A 17,514-nucleotide genomic window follows, 5' to 3' on the forward strand; every position below is an offset into this window, starting at 1 on the left:
TATTATATTCCTTAATTCTACTGTACTAACCCTCTAACATGCAAAAAAATCCTGAACAAATTCTCAAACCACAAATATATCTATGGTTGTCAGTGAAGGTGTTACTGTGCAACACCCTCTAACAATGATTAACATTCAATTCTCCCAACCATTTTTGAATTTTCCCCACCGTTTTCCCATGAAAAAAAAAACATAAGACAGGCTTTTAAAAATCTTTCAACACTTCAATGTCTGGAATGGTATATAGAGCCAATTCTTTGCTTTGTGACGATTTACATTCACGTAAAATGTAATTAAATTAATAATATAGTTGGGAGAATTAATGAATCGATCAGGTAATAGTATATTTGTAAAGCACTTAGAGACATTTGCATTAAGCGCTATATAAAAATTAAATATTATTATTATTTATTATCAGTTTTTCCCAATTTATATCATTAATAATGGTCCGTTTCCACTCAAACTTCTTAGATTATCTTTAATTGTACATCTAATATTGAAGTCACTACCTCTGCAACACTTTCTCTCATCTGAACAATGTTACCAATTCCTTTTAAAGCTTCGTTCAATGTCGATTTTAAAAGGAAGCATGGACGATGTCAAGTGTTTAATACCTGTGTTAGACTTGAACTTAGTCCTAGCGTCAAGTTCAACCAGAAAAGACTTCTAAATATTGAACCTAAGCCTAAGGCAATTTCAATAGTTTTGTCCATCACCTATTAAAACGTTCGAAATTATAACACATGGGGTCATTGCGTTGTTTTGATTTCTCGAAAGTATTTGCGATCTTGTAAGAGTAGAATGTGGGCCTTTGTGGTTTTGTATTGACAGGTGTGCAGAAAGAGGTCCTGATTTATTTTGAATAATTTGTTTCATGTCTACTTTCACTTAGTGACGAAAGAAACTATACAGATGAAAGAAATTGATGAAAAATTAACACAATATGTAAGTAATATTACGATCGCTATTGCCGGTCATCATTCGTGCTCAAATCGCACTAACCAACAAAATCACATAAAATCAAACATCACTCATTGTTTGTTTCGTATATTGGTCAGTGGAGGCTTCTTGAAACAAATTTCACAACCTTCTTTGTTGTAATATTACCTTAAGCCTTTTCAATTATTATTTTTAGCCCTTTTCCGATGAAAAAAAACACTCGTCTTCTCCACTGGCTTCCGACTGCGAACTCTGCTGTCTAGTCTGGTAAACAAATTCATAATCCGCGTTGGTACATTACATCGGTGGAATCTACCCACTCAAGATCAAACAAAGTCGACATGTAAACACGTATTTCTAGTTAATAAATTACAATAAATTGATAACTGGCCCATCTACATACCATCAATAACAGGTACGTACGCAGACGGGGGGGGGGGGGGGGGGTAAACCCCTCTCAATTTTTTTTAATGTGTGGGTATCGGAGGATAACCCCCCTAACTTGTTATCAAATGTATAAAAAAGGGGGAAAAACCTTCCCCCCCCCCACTGACTAAACGAAACATCGGTCGGCATGATTTTCAAATTTTCGGAAAAAAGTGCTCATACCTCTCCCTCCCCCCCCCCCACCGCTTATTTTCGGCGCGATTTTCAAAGTTTAACCCCCCCCCCCCTCCTTGAAAAAAATCCTGCGTACGCTACTGATCAATATCACCTTCACTGGATTCAGACGATGAATACTGCAGATTCAAGTTAGTGTCTGGACTAATTTAACTCATTTTATGGATAATAAATCATAAAAATTGATGATGTTATATGGCTGCTATCGGTTGCCTAGCGTGGGATTCGTGGGATATTACCGGACAACCCTAAATGAATATTCTGCCCAGTCGACAGACCTCAATTCCCTTAGCTCAAACTTGACTATTACATTCTGCCATAACCTTTAAACATGCACACACACACGCACACAACCTCTTTCTCCTAAGGACAAGTTTGAAGAACAAAGGGTTGTCTTGGGAACCACTAATATATCAAGGGGCCCGCAGGGGCAGATGCCCTGCCGGGTTCCAGGGTCGGAGCCCCCGTGCGCTCTTGAGTTTTTAACATTTTAGAACCTCCAAGCTGGCCGTAACTAGAGATGAAATGTTCATATAGTCCTAATCATTTCATTTGAATTCATCTCTTTTTCTCTTATAAAAGCAATTTCATATAAAAAAATCAAAAAAAAATCATGAAATGTTTTACTTTTTTCACAGTCTTCGTTGCTTGACAGATGTCGATCCAACTCATCAACAATGTAATCTGTAAGTGTTAATTTAAGTTCCATGTTCTTTTTTTTTTTTTTTATCTCTCTCTCTATCTCTGTCTCTCTCTCTCTCTCGCTCTTTCTCTTTCCCTTTCCACCCTTCTTCTCTTTTACCATTTAAAAAAGAAACTTTTACCTCTATTTGTTTTCTTCTGTCGCTCCTCCTTCCCCCTTAAAAAGTATTCGGCCGCCAAAAGAGGTGTCCGGGGCCGATTCGGCCACCAGCAACCAAACAAAGCAAGAAAAAGAAATTCTAATAATTAACTGCACGTGTCTGTCACCTAAAGTTTAAGGAATAGGCCGGGTAGGCTCATTATTTAAACGCCACATCTCATAGCCAGGAATTACCTACACTAAATTCCACAAGCCTAAAAGAAAAAATAATCACCCCATTGAAGTCTTACAGCTAATAAATGAACGGGAAAAACACATATAATAGATGACTGGGCGTGTCGTTTACCTACAGTAAAAGCGACAAGGCCTGGTAGGGTCTCCATTCACAGGCCACCATCTCTCAACCAATAATTAACTTCTTTAAACTTTACTAAGCCTAAAGGGCCTACAGAAGAAAAACAGCACCTGACTGAACAAAGCCTTCTAAATATTAAAAAAAACTCTGACTAGGCGTGCTGTTCACCTACAGTTTAAGGGGCCGAGCCCGGTAAGTTCCTCAATCATAGGCCATCATCTCCTAACGACGAATTATTAACTTCATTATATTTGAATAAGCGTCAAGAGCCATTATAAGAAAAAAACAAAGTATCAGCACCTGACTGAACATATCCTTCTAAATAATTTTAATAAAACATCTTAAACATGGGCGTGCTCTACGTCCACCTAAAATTTGACGAGGCAGGGCCAGGTAGGCTCATCGTTCACAGGTCACCGTCTCCTAGCCAGAAATAAATACAATAAGCCCTAACCTACACAAAAGATTAAATAAAACAAAGCATGTGAGTGGCCATGCCACTCACCTTCAGATAAAACGGAATAAATAAATAAATAAATAAGGGGCTGGGCCAGGTAGGCTCATCATTCACAGGTCACCATCTCCCAGCCAGAAATTACATACACTATTATATCCCTTACATACATACATACAAATTTTTAAAAAGAGCATCTGACTGGGCACACCATTCACATGTCAACGTCTCCGAGTCCCCCCCCCCCCCCCCCGAAAAAACCCCACTTCACTCTGCCTTAACATACATACTTGTAATAAAATGGACAACTGACTGGGCGTGCCGTTCACCTACAGATTAAGGGTACGGGCCCGGTAGGCTTATTCACAGTTCACCGTCTCCCAGTTAGAAATTGTCTACACTGACCCATATTAAACATACATACATACAAATTTAAAAAAAAGAGCATATGACTGGCCGTGCCGTTCACCTACAGTTTAAGGGGAAGGACCCGGTAGGCTCATCATCCACAGCTAGGTCACCATCTACCGCCGGAAACTATACTAAGCCCTAACCTGCAGAATAGATGAAATAAACAAAGCAAGTGAGGGGCCAATTTCGGCCTGGTGGGCACATCATTCACATGTCACCGTCTCCCAGTCCCCCCTCACATATATACTTTTAATAAAAAGAACAACTGACTGGGCGTGCCGTTCACCTACAGTTTAAAGTGACTCTCACACTCTGCCGTGTAGGCCTACCGTGTGCCACCGTGCGCGAAAATGTCTGCGGACGGTGAAGAACGGCGAGGGCACACGGTGGTTCGTTATCAAAGCGGGCAACACGTTAATAGGGCGTTGGCGCTTATTTACACCCGGTGGGACCCGGCGAAAGTTTTGGGCATGTTCAAAACTTTGGCCGACTGGCACCGGCCGCAAGTAAGCGGCAAGAGGACGGTGTTGAACGGTATGAGGACGGTATGAATACGTTATGAAAACGGTCACACTGTATGAACACGTTCACAACACGCTCATAACCCGTTACAGAACGGTGATGAACGGGCAAAAACAATCCACCTTCTGCAACGGGTTGTAAGCGGGTTGTGAACGTGTCATGAACGTGTTGATACCGTGCCACCGTCTTCATAACGTATTCATACCGTCCTCATTACAGTGTTCATACCGGACTGCCAACGGGTGTTTCCAAAGCGGTACCGCATGATTCTGACGGCGCCGCCTCCCTAATGCATAAGTAACATCCTGTTAACGCCTTGACGTTCCCATAACGTCCTATAACGGGTCCATAACGTGTCCTTACCTTCACAGTAGCGTCATATGAACGTGCCATTACCAACAAATTTACTTTTGTCACCGTGTGCCACCGTTTGTCACTAATTATTGGGTATATATAGAGGGGTTTCGTCAGATGAGCTTTACTTTTTCTTGTCATGTCGTCAGCAGTCCGGGGACTCGCTCACAGGACGCTCCGAGGGGTGAGGGGACGCTAAGTGACTGGTAGGTGGCTGCTACAAACCCGGTGCACACGTTCGAGACCCGGTATGGGTCCGGTATGGAAACGGCCAGAAGATGGCAACGAAACGGTGAAAAGATTAATTTTATGAATTTTTTTTTGCGGCCGGGGACAAGTTCGCTCAAAACCCAACGTTCTGGACTCTGTTGTTTTTTAATAGCCCGGCAGGTGGACGGTAGGCCTACACGGCAGAGTGTGAGAGCTCCATAAGGGGCAGGGCCCGGTATGCTCATCATTAATAGTTCATCATTTCCCTGTCCCCCCCCCCCCCCAAGATAAAAACCTACTTCACTCTGCCTTAACATATACAATTTTAATAAGAAGAGCATCTGACTGGGCGTGCTGTTCACCTACAATTAAAGGGTTGGTCCCGGTAGGCTCATCATTCACAGGTCACCATCTCCCAGCCACAAATTAACTACATTAAGCCCTAACATACATACATGTACATACACATTTTAAAAAGAGCATCTGACTGGCCATGCCGCTCACCTACAGTTAAACGGACTGGGCCCGGTAGGCACACCATTCACTGGTCACCGTCTCCCAGCGCCCCCCCCCCCCAAAAAAAAAAGGGGAAAAAGAAAAAAAGAAAAAACACACACAAAAAAAAACATTACTCTGCCTTAACATACATACATTTACTCCACTAAGCCCTAACATATATTCATTCAATCAAAAAAGAGCATCTGACTGGGCGTGCCGTTCTCCTACAGTTTAAGGGGCAGTTCCCGGTAGGCTCATCATTCACAGGTCACAATCTCCCAGCCAGAAATTAACTACATTCAGCCCTAATATACATACATGTACATACATATTTTAAAAAGCATATCTGACTGGCCATGCCGCTCACCTACAGTTAAAGGGGCTGGGCCCGGTAGGCACACCATTCACAGGTCATCGTCTCAAAGCTCCCCCCCCGCCACCCCCCCCCCCCAAAAAAAGAAGAAAAAACACACACACAAAAAAAACTATACTCTGCCTTCACATACATACATTAACTACACTAAGCCCTAACATACACTTATTCAATAAAAAAAGAGCATCTGACTGGGCGTGCCGTTCTCCTACAGTTTAAGGGGCAGTTCCCGGTAGGCTCATCATTCACAGGTCACCATCTCCCAGCCACAAATTAAATACATTAAGCCCTAACATACATACATGTACATACACATTTTAAAAAGAGCATCTGACTGGCCATGCCGCTCACCTACAGTTAAAGGGACTGGGCCCGGGAGGCACACCATTCACTGGTCACCGTCTCCGAGCCCCCCCCTGCAACCCCCCCCCCAAAAAAAAACACACAAAAAAAAACACACACAAAAAAAAAAAAACTGTGCTCTGCCTTAACACACATACATTTACTATACTAAGCCCTAACATACATTCATTCATTCAATCAAAAAAGAGCATCTGACTGGGCGTGCCGTTCTCCTACTTTTTAAGGGGCAGTTCCCGGTAGGCTCATCATTCACACGTCACCATCTCCCAGCCAGAAATTAACTACATTATGCCCTAACATACATACATGTACATACACATTTTTAAAAGAGCATCTGACTGGCCATGCCGCTCACCTACAGTTAAACGGGCTGGGCCCGGTAGGCACACCATTCACTGGTCACCGTCTCCAAGCATACCCCCCCCCCAAAAAAAAAAAAAAAAAAAAATTGAACAAATAAAAGGCAATACGAAAGGGAGTAAGGGAACATTTGCTTGTTCTACTAAAAAAACAAAAATAAAGGCAATAAAGACTACTTTGGGTATAATCATACGGTAAAAATTACGATAGTAAATACTCCTTAATATGTAGAGTAAGTATACGAGGAGTGCGAGCTACATGCGAATACTCCATTCACTTTCGGCGTCTATTCAACGGAAATAAACCTCACACCCAAGAAAGATAACGTACCACACCGATACTTCTACGAAAGAGTTCACATAAATTCTCCAGTAAATGGGAGAATACTCAAATCTCATTAGGTGGTCTGTTTTCAATTTTATGATCATTGAAAAGTCAAAAAAGAAAAAAAAATGAAGAAAAAAAATTGTTGGAGACGCCCGGACTCGAACCAGGGACCTCGAGGTCGGAAGTCAAGTGCGTTACCGATATACCAAAACATTTCCCATAGAGAATACACGTAAATGGAAAATGGAATTCTCAAATCCCTCTTTGCAAGTGAGATATGAGCATGATCCCGGCATCTGATCGAAAAATAAAGGGCACACTTGTGATAGCTTATTGTCTCAGCTGCAACATACTCAAAGCTCAGCGTAAACAAAAATAAAACGACGGAGATATTGCTCTCGAAAGACGAGAATGTAGAATCCAGTTTTGAGAAAAAGTCATGTCCCATAGAGAATACACGCAAAATATGAAAACGAAATTGGGGTCACCTTGCATCCTAAAGCGCTACAATGGATTTTGTATAGGCATGTTTTTGCCCATGTATGCTATGTATTACGAGAGCTCGCACGCACGGACATTATCTTAAACGGACGCTCATTCCGTTATTACTGGTCAGAAAAAGTTGAACAAGGTATCAAAATGCATGGTAAAATGTGTCAAATATGATGACAGAAAAAATTCAGCGATTCTATGTTGTAAAATATCAGTACGCGCGAAAACGCGCGCCCATGCACGTGTGCGCGTTTTTTTGCAAAATGCTTAAAATGGCCTGAAACGTATGCAAAATTAATTTGAGACGATTTGGAGCATTTTTATTTTTTGCGCGTGCGCTGACGCGCGGATGTACGCATGCGCGCGCGTTTTTTGACCTGAAATTGACCGGACGGATATTGACCTTAGTCATGATAAATATGAATAAGAAATGCCATTCCGTTATGAAGATATGATCATGAGTTGAAAGTACCAAAAAAAACACAAAATGGCGCCTGGATGACGTCATGAAGATTTGATGACCTTGAAAATGTTACTGTCACGTCTCATAACAATGACCTATGACTGTGCTAAAATTGAACGAAATTGATTGAATTGATCTTGAGTTATCCTGTTAACAAAAAAGTGCGGAGAAATAAAAATAAACTAGACATATAATACTTGTTTGGAACAAGTATAGGTGGGCTGGTCAACTAACATTTGAGACAAAATAGAGCAAAAATAAGCGACATACTGCTTACAAATTCTTAAAAGACAATATCATGTAGATTCATAACGTGAACTAAATTCACCTTCTATAGGCATAACACGCAAATTATGAAGTTTTTGACATGAGGCCTTTAATCAAAATTTTCACTATGATGACGTCATCAAAATGAAAAATGGTTATTACTGCGCTTGTAGAGAATTGTCTTAGCTACAACATATCGAAATTTTGAAGAAAATTGATCAATATTTACAGAGATACAATAAATTTTACATAAATATGCTGACGTCATAATATGCAAATTCGTATTTTGAGTTCCAAGGCCATTGTGATGATGTCACGATACACTTAATGGCCAAATGAGACATGGAATCATATTTCCGACTCATACTCTATCTTAATATGAAAAAAAATTGAGGATTCCGGTGCATTCCAAAGAGCTATAACGGATTTTGTATAGGGATGTTTTTGCCCATATATGCTATGTATTAAAAGACCTCGCGCGCACTGACATTTATCTTGAATTCACGCTCATCTTGTTAATAATGGTCATAAAGAGATAAACATGGAATCAAATTCCTTGAAAAAATATGAGAAATATCATGAAAGAAAAAAAAATGGCGATTCTATGTTTTTTAATGGTGTTACGCGCGAAAACGAGCGCGCATGCTCGTACGCGCGATTTTTTATAAAATGCTTAAAATGACCTGAAACGTATGCAAAATAAATTTGAGACGATTTTGAGCATTTAAAAATTTTGCGCGCGCATTGACGCGCGGACGTACGCGCACGTGCCCGTTTTTTGACCTGAAATTGACCGGACTGATATTGACCTTAATCATGATAAATATGAATGAGAAATAACCTTTGGTTATGAAGATATGATCATGAGTTGATTTTCAGAAAATTTCACAAAATGGCGCCTAGATGACGTCATCAGTCAAGGTCAAGGTTGAAAACCTTACTGTGTTTTGTCCATATGCCTATACATATGTGTGCCAAATTTCAAAGCATTTGATTGAATAATTTTAAAGATATCTTGCTAACAAAAAGTGGGTCGAAATAAGAAAAATAAACTAGATTTGTAATACTTGTTTGGAACAAGTATAGGTGGGCTGATCCAACAAAAAATTGAGACAAAATGAAGGGTACATTTGAGATAGCTTTTTGTCTCAGCTACAACATACTCGAAGTTCAGCGTAAATGAAGCTAAAACGACGTAGATATTGCTCGCGAAAGACGGGAATGTAGAATCAAGTTTTGAGAAAAAGTCATGTCCCATAGAGAATACACGCAAAATGTGAAAAATTGACATGCCTCCTTTAATCGCAAAAATACGCCATGATGCCTTTGTCAAAATGAAAAAACGTGGAACTGGATTTGTAGGGAATTGTCTCAGCTAGAACATATCAAAATTTTGAAGAAAATTGATCAATTTTTACAAAGATACAATCAATTTTCCAAAAATATGCTGACGTCATAATATGCAAATTGAAATTTTGAGTTCGGAGGCCATTATGATGACGTCATGAGTTAATTGAGGGTCAAATGAGACATGAAATCATATTTCCGATTAATACTCAATCAAAATATGAAAAAAAATTGGGGTCACCCTGCATCCTAAAGAGCTACAATGGATTTTGCATAGGCATGTTTTTGCCCATATATGCTATGTATTACAAGAGCTCGCGTGCACGGAAATTTATGTTTAACGGTCGATCATTCCGTCATTAATAGTCATAAAGAGATAAACATGGTATCGATTTGTTTGTAAAAATATGTGGAATAATATGTAAGAAAAAGAATGGCGATTCTATGTTGTGTAATAGTTTTACGCGCGAAAACTCGCGCGCATGCGCGCGTGCGCGATTTTTTATAAAATGCTTAAAATGGCCTAAAACGTATGCAAAATGATTTTGAGACGATTTTGAGCATTTTAAAATTTTGCGCGCGCATTGACGCGCGGACGTACGCGCACGTGCGCGTTATTTGACCTGAAATTGACCGGACGGATATTGACCTCGATCATGATAAATATGAATGAGAAATAGCTTTTGGTTATGAAGATATGATCATGAGTTGATTTTTACAAAATGGCGCCTAGATGACGTCATCAGTAAAGGTCAATGTTGAAAACGTTATTGTGCTTTGTACATATGCCTATACATATGTGTGCCAAATTTCAAGGCATTTGATCGAGCCACTTTTAAATTATCTTGCTAACAAAAAAGTGGTTAGAAATAAGAAAAATATTTAATAAACTAGACATATAATACTTGTTTGGAACAAGTATAGGTGGGCTGGTCAACTAACATTTGAGACAAAATAGAGCAAAGATAAGCGACATAATGCTTACAAATTCTTAAAAGACAATATCATGTAGATTCATAACGTGAACTAAATTCACCTTCTATAGGCATAACACGCAAATTATGAAGTTTTTGACATGAGGCCTTTAATCAAAATTTTCACTATGATGACGTCATCAAAATGAAAAATGGTTATTACTGCGCTTGTAGAGAATTGTCTTAGCTACAACATATCGAAATTTTGAAGAAAATTGATCAATATTTACAGAGATACAATCAATTTTACATAAATATGCTGACGTCATAATATGCAAATTCGTATTTTGAGTTCCAAGGCCATTGTGATGATGTCACGATACACTTAATGGCCAAATGAGACATGGAATCATATTTCCGACTCATACTCTATCTTAATATGAAAACAAATTGAGGATCCCGGTGCATTCCAAAGAGCTATAACGGATTTTGTATAGGCATGTTTTTGCCCATATATGCTATGTATTAAAAGACCTCGCGCGCACTGACATTTATCTTGAATTTACGCTCATCTTGTTAATAATGGTCATAAAGAGATAAACATGGAATCAAATTCCTTGAAAAAATATGAGAAATATCATGAAAGAAAAAAAAATGGCGATTCTATGTTTTTTAATGGTGTTACGCGCGAAAACGCGCGCGCATGCTCGTACGCGCGATTTTTTATAAAATGCTTAAAATGACCTAAAACGTATGCAAAATAAATTTGAGACGATTTTGAGCATTTCAAAATTTTGCGCGCGCATTGACGCGCGGACGTACGCGCACGCGCCTGTTTTTTGACCTGAAATTGACCGGACTGATATTGACCTTGATCATGATAAATATGAATGAGAAATACCTTTTGGTTATGAAGATATGATCATGAGTTGATTTTCAGAAAATTTCACAAAATGGCGCCTAGATGACGTCATCAGTCAAGGTCAAGGTTAAAATCCTTACTGTGTTTTGTCCATATGCCTATACATATGTGTGCCAAATTTCAAAGCATTTGATTGAATAATTTCAAAGATATCTTGCTAACAAAAAGTGGGTCGAAATAAGAAAAATAAATAATAAAGGCGATTTTAACAAAAATATAAGGTGGTCTGTATTAGATACAGCCCACCTGATAAATAAATAAATGCAATTCTAACGAAATTATAAGGTGGTCTGTACGTTATACAGCCCACCTGATAATAAATAATAAATAATAAAGGCGATTTTAACAAAAATATAAGGTGGTCTGTATTAGATACAGCCCACCTGATAAAAATAATAAAGGCGATTTTAACAAAAATATAAGGTGGTCTGTATTAGATACAGCCCACCTGATAATAAACTAGACATAATACTTGTTTGGAACAAGTATAGGTGGGCTGGTCAACTAAAATTTGAGACAAAATAGAGCAAAAATAAGCGAGATACTGCTAAAAAACAATGTCATGTAGATTAATGATGTGAACGAAATTCACGTTCCATAGGCATAACACGCAACTTAAGAAATTTTTGATATGTGCCTTTCATCGTAAATTTCACTATGATGTCGTGATCAAAATGAAAAATGGTGATCTGAGCTTGTAGAGAATTGTCTTTGCTACAACATATCGAAATTTGGAAGAAAATCGATCAATATTTACAGAGATGCAATCAATTTTCCATAAATATGCTGACGTCATTATATGCAAATTCGTATTTTGAGTTCCAAGGCCATTATGATGATGTCACGATACACTTAATGGCCAAATGAGACATGGAATCATTTCTCCGACTCATACTCTATCTAAATATGAAAACAAATTGAAGGTCACGGCTCATTCCAAAGAGCTATAATGGATTTTGTATAGGCATGTTTTTGCCCATATATGCTATGTATTAAAAGAGCTCGCGCGCACAGACGTTTATCTTGAATTGACACTCATCTTGTTATTAACGGTCATAAAGAGATAAACATGGTATCAAAATCCTCAAAAAAATATGAGAAATATCATGAAAGAAAAAAAAATGGCGATTCTATGTTTTGTAATGTTGTTACGCGCGAAAACGCGCGCGCATGCTCGTACGCGCAATTTTTTATAAAATGCTTGAAATGACCTGAAACGTATGCAAAAAAAATTTGAGACGATTTTGAGCATTTTAAATTTTTGCGCGCGCACTGACGCACGGACGTACGCGCACGCGCGCGCTTTTTGACATGAGATTGACCGGACTGATATTGACCTTGATCATGATAAATATGAATGAGAAATAACTTACCGTTATGAAAATATGATCATGAGTAAATTTTCAGAAAATTTCACAAAATGGCGCCTAGATGACGTCATCAGTCAAGGTCAACGTTTAAAACCTTACCGTGTTTTCTCCATATGCCTATACATATGTGTGCCAAATTTCAAGTTATTTGATTTAGCCATTTTCAAGTTATTTTGCTAACAAAAAGTGGGTCGAAATAAGAAAAATAAACTAGATTTGTAATACTTGTTTGGAACAAGTATAGGTGGGCTGGTCGAACCAAAATTTGAGACAAAATGAAGGGTACATTTGAGATAGCTTATTGTCTCAGCTACAACATACTCGAAGTTCAGCGTAAACGAAGCTAAACGACAGAGATATTGCTCGCGAAAGAATCCAGTTTTGAGAAAAACTCATGTCCCATAGAGAATACACTCAAAATGTGAAAAATTGACATGTCTTTTTTAATCGCGAAAATACGCCCTGATGCCTTTGTCAAAATGAAAATTAGGGCCAATTTTATTTGTAGACAATTGTCTCAGCTAAAACATATCAAAATTTTGAAGACAATCGATCAATATTTACAGAGAAACAATCAATTTTCCGTAAATATGCTGACGTCATAATATGCAAATTGAAATTTTGAGTTTGGAGGCCATTATGATGACGTCATGAGTTAATTGAGGGTCAAATGAGACATGAAATCATATCTCCAATTCATACTGTATCAAAATATGACCCAAAAATTGGGGTCACCTTGCATCCTAAAGGGCTACAATGGATCTTGTATAGGCATGTTTTTGCCCATATATGCTATGTATTACAAGAGCTCGCGCGCACGGAAATTTATGTTAAACGGTCGATCATTCCATTATTAATAGTCATAAAGAGACAAGCATGGTATCAATTTGTTTGTAAAAATATGTGGAATATTATGAAAGAAAAAAAATGGCGATTCTATGTTGTGTAATAGTTTTACGCGCGAAAACGCGCGCGCCGCGCGCATGCCCGTGTGTGTGGGCGATTTTTTATAAAATGCTTAGAATGGCCTAAAACGTATGTAAAATGATTTTGAGATGATTTTGAGCATTCAAAAATTTTGCGCGCGCATTAACGCGCGGACGTACGCGCACGCGCGCGTTTTTTGACCTGAAGTTGACCGGACGGATATTGACCTCGATCATGATAAATATGAATGAGAAATAGCTTTTGGTTATGAAGATATGATCATGAGTTGATTTTTACAAAATGGCGCCTAGATGACGTCATCAGTGAAGGTCAATGTTGAAAACGTTATTGTGCTTTGTACATATGCCTATACATATGTGTGCCAAATTTCAAGGCATTTCATTGAGCCATTTTCAAGTTATCTTGCTAACAAAAAAGTGGTTAGAAATAAGAAAAATATTTAATAAATAAATAAATAAACTAGACATATAATACTTGTTTGGAACAAGTATAGGTGGGCTGGTCAACTAACATTTGAGACAAAATAGAGCAAAAATAAGCGACATACTGCTTACAAATTCTTAAAAGACAATATCATGTAGATTCATAACGTGAAATAAATTCACCTTCTATAGGCATAACACGCAAATTATGAAGTTTTTGACATGAGGCCTTTAATCAAAATTTTCACTATGATGACGTCATCAAAATGAAAAATGGTTATTACTGCGCTTGTAGAGAATTGTCTTAGCTACAACATATCGAAATTTTGAAGAAAATTGATCAATATTTACAGAGATACAATCAATTTTACATAAATATGCTGACGTCATAATATGCAAATTCGTATTTTGAGTTCCAAGGCCATTGTGATGATGTCACGATACACTTAATGGCCAAATGAGACATGGAATCATATTTCCGACTCATACTCTATCTTAATATGAAAACAAATTGAGGATCCCGGTGCATTCCAAAGAGCTATAACGGATTTTGTATAGGCATGTTTTTGCCCATATATGCTATGTATTAAAAGACCTCGCGCGCACTGACATTTATCTTGAATTTACGCTCATCTTGTTAATAATGGTCATAAAGAGATAAACATGGAATCAAATTCCTTGAAAAAATATGAGAAATATCATGAAAGAAAAAAAAATGGCGATTCTATGTTTTGTAATGGTGTTACGCGCGAAAACGCGCGCGCATGCTCGTACGCGCGATTTTTTGTAAAATGCTTAAAATGACCTGAAACGTATGCAAAATAAATTTGAGACGATTTTGAGCAATTAAAATTTTTGCGCGCGTATTGACGCGCGGACGTACGCGCACGCGCGCGTTTTTTGATCTGAAATTGACCGGACTGATATTGACCTTGATCATGATAAATATGGATGAGAAATACCCTTTGGTTATGAAGATATGATCATGAGTTTTTTTTCAGAAAATTTCACAAAATGGCGCCTAGATGACGTCATCAGTCAAGGTCAAGGTTGAAAACCTTACTGTGTTTTGTCCATATGCCTATACATATGTGTGCCAAGTTTCAAAGCATTTGATTGAATAATTTCAAAGATATCTTGCTAACAAAAAGTGGGTCGAAATAAGAAAAATAAATAACTAGAAATTTAATTCGTCATGGAGACGAATTAGGTGGTCTGTCTTCAAGTCTTATGAGAGATTATAATATTTACTATATTGAGAAAGGGAGAAGTTATATATACATGTAAACAATGATGATCATCATGATGATCATGATGATGATGATCTTGATAGTAATGGTGATGACGATGATGATGATGATGATGATGATGTTGATGATTATCATCAACAGACCACGATGACATCAGACTGAACAAAATTAGAGAACATTTAGATAGCGTATAGTCTCAGCTACAACATACTCAAAAATCAACAAAAACCAAGCCGAAATAACGGCGATATTGCTCGCAAAAGACAAGAATGTAGAATCCAGATTTGAGAAAAAGTCATCTCCCATAAGGATTACACGCCATAAGTAATGGATCTAGTGATAATAGGGTAATAATAAAGTAAATATGGTTGTTTATTACATTATTTGCGATTGTACGTGTTTTAATATTCAAAGGAGATGGTACAGTGAAAGGTCAAAAAGAAAAAAAAGTGAAGAAAAAAAATTGTTGGAGACGCCCGGACTCGAACCAGGGACCTTGAGGTCGGAAGTCAAGTGCGTTACCGATATACCAAAACATTTCCCATAGAGATTACACGTAAACGGAAAATGGAATTATCAAATCCCACTTTGTAAGTGAAATATGAGCATGATCCCGGCATCTGATCGAAAAATAAAGGACACACTTACGATAGCTTATTTTCTCAGCTACAACATACTCAAAGCTCAGCATAAACAAAGATAAAACGACGGAGATATTGCTCGCGAAAGACGAGAATGTAGAATCAAGTTTTGAGAAAAAGTCATGTCCCATAGAAAATACACGCAAAATGTGAAAAATTGACATGCCTCCTTTAATCGCAAAAAACGCCATGATACCTTTGTCAAAATGAAATCTTGTGACAACTGCATTTGTAGAGAATATTCTCAGGTAGAACATATCAAAATTTGAAAGAAAATTGATCAATATTTACAGAGATACAATCAATTTTCCAAAAATCTGCTGACGTCATAATATGAAAATTGAAATTTTGAGTTCGGAGGCCATTATGATGACGTCATGAGTCAATTGAGAGTCAAATGAGACAGGAAATCATATCTCCAATTCATACTCTATCAACATATGAAAACAAAATTTGGTTCATCTTCCATCCTAAAGCGCTACAATGGATTTTGTATAGGCATGTTTTTGCCCATGTATGCTATGTATTACAAGAGCTCGCACGCACGGACATTATCTTAAACGGACGCTCATTCCGTTATTAATGGGCAGAAAAAGGTGAACAAGGTATCAAAATGCTTGGAAAAATGTGCTAAATATGATGACAGAGAAAATTTTGCGATTTTATGTTGGCAAATACCAGTACGCGCGAAAACGCGCGCGCACGCGCGTGCGAATTTTTTTCGCAAAACGCTTAAAATGGCCTGAAACGTATGCAAAATTAATTTTAAACGATTTGAAGCATTTTTATTTTTTGCGCGCGCGCTGACGCGCGGACGTACGCGTGCGCGCGCGTTTTTTGACCTGAAGTTGACCGGACGGATATTGACCTTAATCATGATAAATATGAATGAGAAATGCTTTTCCGTTAAGAAGATATGATCATGAGTAAAAAGTACCAAAAAAAACACAAAATGGCGCCTGGATGACGTCATGAAAACTTGATGACCTTGAAAATGTTACTCTAACGTCTCATGACAATGACCTATGACTGTGCCAAAATTGAACGAAATTGACTAAACTGATCTTGAGTTATCCTGTTAACAAAAAAGTGTGAAAATAAATAAAAATAAATAATAATAATAATAATAACTAGAAATTTAATTCGTCATGGGGACGAATTAGGTGGTCTGTCTTCAAGTCTTATGATGTATTATAATATTTACTATATTGAGAAAGGGAGAAGTTATATAGACATGTAAACAATGATGATCATGATGATGATGATGATCTTGATAGTAATGGGGATGACGATGATGATGATGATGATCATGATGATGTTGATGATTATCATTAACAGACCACGATGACATCAGACTGAAAAAAATGAGAGAACATTTAGATAGTATATAGTCTCAGCTACAACATACTCAAAAATCAACAAAAATCAAGCCGAAATAACGGCGATATTGCTCGCAAAAGACAAGAATGTAGAATCCAGATTTGAGAAAAAGTCATCTCCCATAAGGATTACACGCAAAAAGTAATGGATCTAGTGATAATAGGGTAATAATAAAGTAAATATGGTTGTTTATTACATTATTTGCGATTGTACGTGTTTTAATATTCAAAGGAGATGGTAGAGTGAATGGTCAAAAAGAAAAAAAAGTGAAGAAAAAAAAATTGTTGGAGACGCCCGGACTCGAACCAGGGACCTCGAGGTCGGAAATCAAGTGCGTTACCGATATACCAAAACATTTCCCATAGAGATTACACGTAAACGGAAAATGGAATGCACAAATCCCACTTTGTAATTGAAATATGAGCATGATCCCGGCATCTGATCGAAAAATAAAGGGCACACTTGTGATAGCTTATTGTCTCAGCTACAACATACTCAAAGTTCAGGGT

General features: G+C 37.8%; 1 protein-coding gene across 1 annotated transcript in view; it reads left to right on the forward strand.

Annotated features, from left to right (window-relative positions):
* Positions 1-3,064: 3,064 nt before the first annotated feature.
* The window catches only part of LOC115929098, a 66,351-nt gene continuing 51,901 nt past the window's right edge, over positions 3,065-17,514 (forward strand). Inside the window, exon 1 of the mRNA XM_030997274.1 lies at positions 3,065-3,110. Coding sequence (XP_030853134.1) covers positions 3,065-3,110 — 46 coding nt within the window. The remainder of the gene's footprint in view (positions 3,111-17,514) is intronic.

Source organism: Strongylocentrotus purpuratus, unplaced genomic scaffold, assembly GCF_000002235.5.
Source record: "Strongylocentrotus purpuratus isolate Spur 01 unplaced genomic scaffold, Spur_5.0 spur5_scaffold_4, whole genome shotgun sequence".
NCBI lineage: Eukaryota > Metazoa > Echinodermata > Echinoidea > Camarodonta > Strongylocentrotidae > Strongylocentrotus > Strongylocentrotus purpuratus.